Here is a 7685-nt window from a genome sequence, read left to right as displayed (position 1 = left end):
TTTGAAGCCATTCCCCTTTGTCCTATCACCCCCTGTCCGTGTCAAAAGTCCCTTCTCCAGCTCTGAAAAGGCAACGAAAAGCCGCGCTAAGGTCACCCCGGAGCCTCCTCCTGTCCCCGAGGCTGGGCTCGGTGTCCCCAGCATCCCTGGGTACCACCCCCGGCCCCGCCCCGTCCCCATGGCAACGCGCGGGCCAATGGCGTGCCCGGAGGATGTTTACGGGGCGTGGCGTCGCCGCGGCAACGCGCGAAGCCTCCCGGAGCCGCTACTTAACCCGCGCCGGGCGGCAGGGCTCACGGCGGCTCGGCGGGCACGGCCCGGCCCGGGGCACCGCGACACCCACCGCGCTTCTCTTTCCCCTCCTCTTTTGCTTCTTCTCCCCCTAACCCCACCTTGTAATTTTTTTGTAATTTTTTTTTTTTTTTTTTTTTTTTACTCCCCGTCCTGTTTTTCCAGAAGCTTCTTAATCTGTCGTGACCTTTGGCAGTCGGGGGGCGACACCGGGACGGGGTAAGGGGATGCGGCGGGGCCGGGAGGGCGGTGGGATGGGAAGGGAAGGGCAGTGAGGGTGAAGCTGCCGTTAGGGGCGGTGGGTCCGCGCGGGGGAGCAGCTCTTGTTATGTACCCTCTTGTTTTGTGCCCTCCCGGCGCTCTCTCCTGGCCCAAAAACTCGGGATTTCGGGTTTACATCCACGTCCCCTACGCAGGACTACCCAAGGTCTGAAGCTGCCGGCTCGCTCCGACTGAGGGTGTGCTTGGGGTGGGACCCTGCCAACTCCCCCAAACATCCCCGAGTTCTTTCTGGGTACCAGGGTAAGGTGAAAGCAGAAATAACATCAAATTTAGGGAAGCTGGCTGCAAGGGGGAAAATTTTAGGGTATTGGTGTGGGTGTTGGATGCTGAGAGTTAGTCCTGCTAGTGCCAGGTATCCAGAGATGTGAGTCCCCAAGAAACAACCTCACTTTGTGGGATGGCAGGGATGTGTTTTGGTTGTTTGGGGTTTTTTCTTTGTTTTTTTTTTTTTTTTTAATTATTTGTTCAGCCAAGAGCTTGCTGGTCAGCAGGTCAGTTGGTGACAGTGAGGTGTAGAAGTTTGAGAGAATTTCCCCGAGGTTCAAGGCTGCTAAAGCCCCTCGGGGCAGGCATTGCAGGTCCCTTGCACAGCACACCAGGGATGGGTCTCACCCAGCAGCACCAGCAGCACCCAGACCTGGCCCTGCACCTCGGGGAACCTCACCCCTGTCCCTGTTGTCATTGCAGCACCTGCCCCATCCCTCCCCTCCCCTTCCCGTGCAGCCCGGGCAGCACTGAGGGAGGCATGGCGTGGCCGAGCCGAGCGCTGAAAGCCAAGGGCAAACTCAAGTGCGAGGAGGAAGACCTGGATGACAGCCTGCCAGACCTCATGTGGCTGAGGGACTTCACGGTGGCCCAAACTGGCCTGCCACAGTTATACTCCGGCTCAGACCCGCAGGACTGTTACACCATGAGCGAGAGTCTGTTCAGCCTGGTTGATTTCGAGTCCCCCTGCTCGCCTCTGGCTGCTGACCCTGCCTGCAAGGGCACACGGCACACGCCCTGCACGCCTGTCTCCTCCTCCACCTCCTCCACCACGCAGCACGACGTGGCTGTGTCCCCTCACCTCGCAGGGGACATCGACTACAAGACCAACCCCCACGTCAAGCCACCCTACTCCTACGCCACCCTCATCTGCATGGCCATGGAAGCCAGCAATAAACCCAAAATCACCCTCTCTGCCATCTACAAGTGGATTACTGACAACTTCTGCTACTTCCGACACGCTGATCCCACCTGGCAGGTAGGAGATTTGGAGCTCTCTTGCCTTGGCCCCTTCTCCCTGCAGGGCTGGGCAGGGCTTTCCACAGCCTCCACCCTGAAAGGCAAGGTGATGACTGCAGGGATGCTGGATCCCACTGGGGAAAGAGTGACAACAGCAGCTAGTGGGGAAGGGCTGGAATGGGAAAGAACTTGGCTGGGCACAAATGCCATGGGCACAGGGGTGGCAGAGGGAAGGAGATATTCTGAGGGTGAGCCCAGGGCAATTTTGGGAGCAGGGAGATGCTCATTGGGCTTCTGGCACCTGCAGCTCCTCTTGGCTCCGGGGCAAAGGCCTCTCTGAGCCTACATTCCTGGAGCTCTCGTGGGGTCCTGAGTCCCTCGGGGTTGAACACACATGGAGAAGTCACCAGGTTCAGTGTCCCTGGGTGCTGAGGACCAGGCACAAGAGAGAGGGATGCAGATGTCACTTGCTGGACAAGTTTCTCACTGGGGAGGTTCTGAGCAGAAATCTGCTTTCCCAGCAGGGCAGAGTGCTGAGCTCCTTGGGACAGGCCAAGGGGGCTCCACTGCTGGGATGAGCTGGTGAGACCTGCAGAGGGAAGCCCAAGCGTGCTTAACTCGGGCTGCTGTCCCCAGCTAGCAGGAGCATGTCCCCAGGGGGGAGGGGACAACCCCCAGGCTCACCAGCTTTGGGGACAGCCTGAAGCCTGGGGGCTTTTCCCAGCCACTTTGGCTTGCTGCCTTCCTCTGTCACACAGGGGACCTCTGGCACGTGAGTTTTTCTAGGATGTGGCAGGGCTGGAGGGCCCTGGGGGGCTCATCCCTCCACTGGGGTTATTCCCAGGCCAAATCTGCAGTGTGTCACTGATCCTGATGGCAGTGCCCACCCAGGCAGGGCTGGAGAACCCCCCTGCAAAGCCCAGGTGTTGCCCACCTTCCCCCCAGGCAGGTGGCTCTCCAGTGGTCCTGGAACCCATCATGGGGAAGGGAACCCATCCTGGCCCCTCCAGGACCACCATGGTTCCCCCCATGCTCAGGGGACCTCTGGGAGTGATTTGGAAGCAGGAGCTGGGTGCCAGCGGGTTGACTTTCTCCTGCACACTCATGGCTGGGTATTCACAAGGTTTTTAATTAAATGTGTTCATTAGAAAAAGAAAGAAGGTTTTCAATCCCTCTCTGCAGAGATGCAGGGGGTACCCTGGACCGTTGCAGGCAGGAATGATAAATATGTTGACTGGCTGAGTAATAATTCAGCCTGGGCTGAGCGAAGTTTGGGATGGGGAGGAGAGATGGGGAGCAGAGAATTCAGCTTTCAAGTCTCTGATCCTTGTAAAATTTCATTACACAGTAAAATTGGAGTTACCACAGCCTGGATTGTGTGGGGGAATATCTGTGCTCCTGCTTCTTCTTTCTTCTCAGTTTTTTTTTCTTCCTTTTTTTTTTAATCTTTTGTTTCTTTTTACTATTTTTTTGTCTTCCTTTCTTTTTCTTTTTTTTTGTCCCTTTTCTTTCTTGTCGAGGCTGTGTTCTCATCCCCTATCCCGATTCCCGTACGTGAAGACAGCCTGGAAAGGTCATGCCACCCATAGTCTGGGGGGGAGATGGATATATTCCTGTGGGAGCTGAGTGCTTTGGAGAGGAGCCAACAAACCCAAGGAGCTTCAGCCCAGAGGAGGGTTTTGTTGTGTGTGTGTGTGTGTGTGTGTGAGCGCATGTTTTTCAACAGCTCTAAGCAATTGAGCCTTGTTTTTCCTATTCGGCACTACGGATTATGGATGAATAAGCATAAAGATATCCAGGCAACATTAAAAAAAAGCCCCACCTCTACCATATCCAATCTCTTAGTACAGTCCTGGCTTTGTGGTGTCCAACGCTGGGTTATTTACCCAATAACTAAGTTTCCTTTCTGATTATTCACATCACTCCAGGCACATTCAGGGTTTCAGAACAGCTCGACGGGAGCAGAAACTCCTCCTTTTCTTTTTTCTATCCCTCCCTTTTTTGCCCCCCCCCCCTCAGCTTATTTGAGCTGTGGCTGATGAAGATGCAGTGATTTCACACCGAGATTCCCTGGGCCAGGAGGCACCTCTGGGGACACACAGGGTGGAATAGCCCACATGTCCCTCTGGGTTCTCCCCTCTGATTTGTGCCAACCTGGCTGGGGGAAGGCATGGTGCCTATTTTTTGGCCAAAAAATACTTCCTTCTCAACACTAACAATAGACACAGATGAACTGGGGGATGCCAGGAGGGCCCTGGTGTTGCCATCCCCCCACAGTGCAACCATGTGTTGCCTGTTGTAAAGAGGCCATGGCCACATGGATGGAGAGACCCACCTCTTCCTCCTTGGCATGAAGGAGGATCCAACCTCCTCCAGCTTAGCTCCATGCCCAGAGCAACTCAAGCTGGTTTCTGTCAGTGCTCTGCATGATCCAAGGCCCCATGGCCCCAATTTCCAGCCAAGGAGTGTTGCCCAGAATCTTCCCATTGTGTGGCAAGTTCTAGCTTGAAACCCTTGGATCCTGCCACCTTTGGCTGGATGAGACAGGAGGCAGGAAAACTCTCCTGGAAGCTCACAGGGGTACACTCAGGGGTTTGAGGGATTTTCTGCTGGGCATGTAGCCTTGGATGTCTTGATGTTGCCAGTTCTGCTTTGTTTTCCCAAAGGTCCTTGCTGAAAACACACTTTCCCACCAGCCTGCTCACACAAGTAGGTCTTGTGGCAGCAGACAAACATTCAGCCTCGGTTTCTTTTCTCTTTTACCTCCAGAACTCCATCCGGCACAACCTCTCCTTGAACAAGTCCTTCATCAAGGTGCCTCGGGAGAAAGACGAGCCAGGGAAAGGTGGATTTTGGAAGCTGGACCCCTACTATGCCAACAGGCTCAAGTATGGGACATACAAAAAGAGGAGGATGTCTCCGGTGCAGATCCACCCAGCCTTCTCCGGAAGAGTCCAGAAAGAAGCACAGCACGTTGTCAGCCCAGCCACCACTTCCTGCAGCTCCAACAACATCCTCGAGGCCAGCGTGGCGTCACAGCAGCTGCTCAAGGAGTTTGAGGAGACCACCAGCAGCCAGAGCTGGAGCCCAGTGGGTGCCAAGGTGGGGCAGAAGCGCAAGCAGCCCTCACCCCTGCCCACAGCCAAGGCAACCCGGCTTCCCAGCTCAGCCCTGATGACCCAGGAGGAGCAGACCGAGCTGGGCTCGCTGAAAGGTGTCTTTGACTGGGAAACTGTCTTTAACACCAACCTCAATGGAGACTTCTCCACTCTGGTGGATATGGAGCTCCCGCCTTCCATCAACCCCGTCACGTGTGACCTGGACTGGGCAGGACAAGGACAGCACACCGAGTGTCCCCAGGGGCAGGAGCAAGTTGTCACGGAGTCCAACCAGTACAACCTGGACTTTAATGAAACCCTCATGGCCACGACTTTCTTGGAGCATCCCTGGGAAGAAGGGACAAGTGATTACCTCTCCAACTGTGTCAACATTGACCAGGTGTTTGAAGACATCGATGCCTCTTTGCTAGCAGATGTCATCAACTTGAGCAGCCTGGCACGCCTCTTGTAAGGCTTTTGTAGGATGCTCTCCCCAGGCTGGGACTTACAAGGGACAAGATTTCTTGGAGATGCCCATGGTGACTTTTACCAGTTTCATTGTAAGGTTATTCCCAGAAACACCAGGGAAAAATACCCATCACCCCAGGAACTGCCTGCTGTGTCTTTAAGGGACACCTCAGAGGTGTCTAGTTTTCTCAAGAGAAGGAAGTTAACACTACTTATTTTTTTACATTTTACTTTAAAAAAGAAATGTGAATTGTGATGGGTTCTTTTCCATCAGGGCTAAAAGTACCTGCAAAATCCCATCTAAGACGTGAGATTCCTGGTGGCTTAGGACTTGATAGACTTAAGTGCAATTTCCACACCTCTTAGTCTCTCTGTTTCTCTCTGTCTTTCCTTTTTTTCTCTCAGTGCAGTCGGTAGGTACAGTGTGATAATTAGCTGGTAAGAAAATACAGGTCCCTTCTGGATTCTCCAAGTTCAACATCCCAGCTGACTTGTGCCTAGGGAAGAAGAAAAGGTTTATAAATTCAGCAAGTGTGCCTCTTTAGATGTTTTTATATAATCTATTATATATTATATATTCAAAGAAATCTATATTTTTTAGCACTAGAATTTCTTAAGGGGGGGGAGGGCAAGACTGGAAACGCAGTTTGGGAGTTGTTTTATATTTTCACTGTTTAAGGGTTTTGTGTCCACTGCTCTGCAAAACAAGACCATGCAAGGGAAGACTCTGCAGCGACAGCTTTGGTGAAGAATCCAGGAATTGGCCCTGGCAGGAGAGGAGCAGCAGGGACTGCGGTGCTCCCCAAACCAGCTTTTGTATTTTTTGTACCCAAAATCCTTGCTGCAGTTGCCAAAGGGTCTGGAGCACCACTAACCCTCTCTTTCACCCACTGACAGAGCCCCTCTCTGATTTTTTGGTCTGAAATTTGAAGTTGCTCTTCACTTCTCCAGCTCTTCCATCAGTCTCTGGGCGTAAGGAAAACCCTATGGCAGGTGGTGATGGAGTCACTCCACACTGAATCCTCCCAGGTGGGACTGAGGAGGAAAGAAATCCACATTCAGGCTCCAGCCAGGAGCCCAGGCCAAAGACTGTGTGTGCAAAAGGCTCTGGGGACAGCAGTGGAAAAGTCCCAGCCAGCCAGGAGAACCATCAGGACTGACACAAAAAAGAAGCTTTGGCCCTTTGGCTCAGTGTGCAGGGAGAGCATGGCAGGGTCAGTGCAAGGTAACTTGGAAATGCTTTGGGAGCAGAGCCAAACTCTGCTGAAACTTGACTTGAAGCTCTCAAGAGCTGGATTCTTTGCCTCTCCTTTGCTGTAGGGTGGAAGAGGTAGAGCAGCCATTAGGTAGGAGTCAGTAGAAGCTGGAATTTCAGTTGTGTGTTGTAGACTTGGCAAAAGAAATGGAAGATTGTAAATAGATTCTGTTTTGGTTACAAAAGCACTTAGGAGGGGCTTCGGGGTCAATGTAGTTGTTTGTATTGACAGTGTTTCTTTTTAGTTGCTGTTTTTCTTCTGTTTTCCTGCTTTGGGGATTGTGTTGGAGAGCTACAGAGATAATTGTGCAATTTAACTTCTTTTTTCATGCAAAGTTATTTACAAATTTAAAAAATAATAATAATAAAGGAAAAATTTGAGAAGAAAAAACCACTTTTGCCTCCTTGTTTCTTCTCCCCAGCTCAGTCCCCAGGACTTGGGAGCTCTCACCTCCTTCCACAACAGTTCCCTGTGGGGAAACTGAGGCAGGAACCATTCCCAGTGGGGCAATGGTTGCACACCATCTGTGTGACACAAGGCTGGCCATGCCTGATGTCCTGAGCCCTGAGAGCTGCTCCCAGCCCTGGGAATAGCCTTCCCTGGCCCTGCAGAGAACTCCTGGGGCTGACAGGGAGTATCTCCCTGCTTGTGCCATGTCTCCACCCAGCTCTGTTGATGCTCCAAGATGCCCAAGTGGCTTCAAAGTCCTTGTGGGTACAGGGTGGGGAGAGGAGCTGCACAGAGATCTGCTCCAGACCTGCCTGGGGTCTCCAGCTTGGTGCTTTGGATGCACCCAGTCCTGCATATCCCATCCCTCTCACCCTGAGGGCACAGCCCTGGCCTCCCCAGCACATGAGGAGCATCCTATCAGCTTCCCAGTGATCTCCTGGATCCCCTCAGCACCAGGCACTGAAGAGCTGCCAGAGTCTCAGGTGCTCCCAATCCACCCAATCTCAACCCAAACTAAGGTCTGGGCTCAGGACAGGCTCTTGCCTTGCTTCTGTGTGTGCTTTGGCTGAGAAAGCAGGGTGCTGTCCTTGGGATAAGGTAGGGTTATCCCTGTGGG

General features: G+C 53.0%; 1 protein-coding gene across 5 annotated transcripts; it reads left to right on the top strand.

The window, feature by feature from the left end:
* The first annotated feature begins 256 nt into the window (after positions 1 to 256).
* On the top strand, positions 257 to 7009 carry FOXJ1 (forkhead box J1). Of its 5 annotated transcripts, none has more exons than XR_014855607.1 (5): positions 257 to 510; positions 1261 to 1816; positions 4567 to 5363; positions 5769 to 5877; positions 6043 to 7009. XR_014855607.1 is itself a non-coding variant. In XM_085077829.1 (4 exons), exons 2-4 carry the CDS (start codon positions 1319 to 1321, stop codon positions 5778 to 5780), a joined length of 1239 nt encoding a protein of 412 aa, XP_084933955.1. In that variant the 5' UTR covers positions 258 to 510; positions 1261 to 1318; the 3' UTR covers positions 5781 to 7009. The 5 variants fall into 5 exon arrangements, 3 of the variants coding, with proteins under 3 accessions (XP_084933955.1, XP_084933952.1, XP_084933954.1); XR_014855608.1 differs by having other exon boundaries at positions 258 to 510; positions 4567 to 5295; XM_085077829.1 differs by having other exon boundaries at positions 258 to 510; positions 4567 to 5295; positions 5769 to 7009.
* Positions 7010 to 7685: the final 676 nt, after the last annotated feature.

Source organism: Lichenostomus cassidix, chromosome 18, assembly GCF_008360975.1.
Source record: "Lichenostomus cassidix isolate B80296 chromosome 18, HeHo_3.0, whole genome shotgun sequence".
NCBI classification, from domain to species: Eukaryota; Metazoa; Chordata; class Aves; order Passeriformes; family Meliphagidae; genus Lichenostomus; species Lichenostomus cassidix.
The sequence above is the reverse complement of the archived record's forward strand: the minus strand, read 5'-3'. Positions and strand labels throughout refer to the sequence as shown.

Coding starts and splice junctions, on each gene's coding strand:
- FOXJ1 (XM_085077826.1), top strand. CDS start 1,319: ATGGCGTGGCCGAGCCGAGCGCTGAAAGCCAAGGGCAAACTCAAGTGC. Junction 1,817..4,566: donor ACGCTGATCCCACCTGGCAG/GTAGGAGATTTG, acceptor TTTTACCTCCAG/AACTCCATCCGGCACAACCT. Junction 5,364..5,768: donor AGCAGCCTGGCACGCCTCTT/GTAAGGCTTTTG, acceptor TTTTTCTCTCAG/TGCAGTCGGTAGGTACAGTG.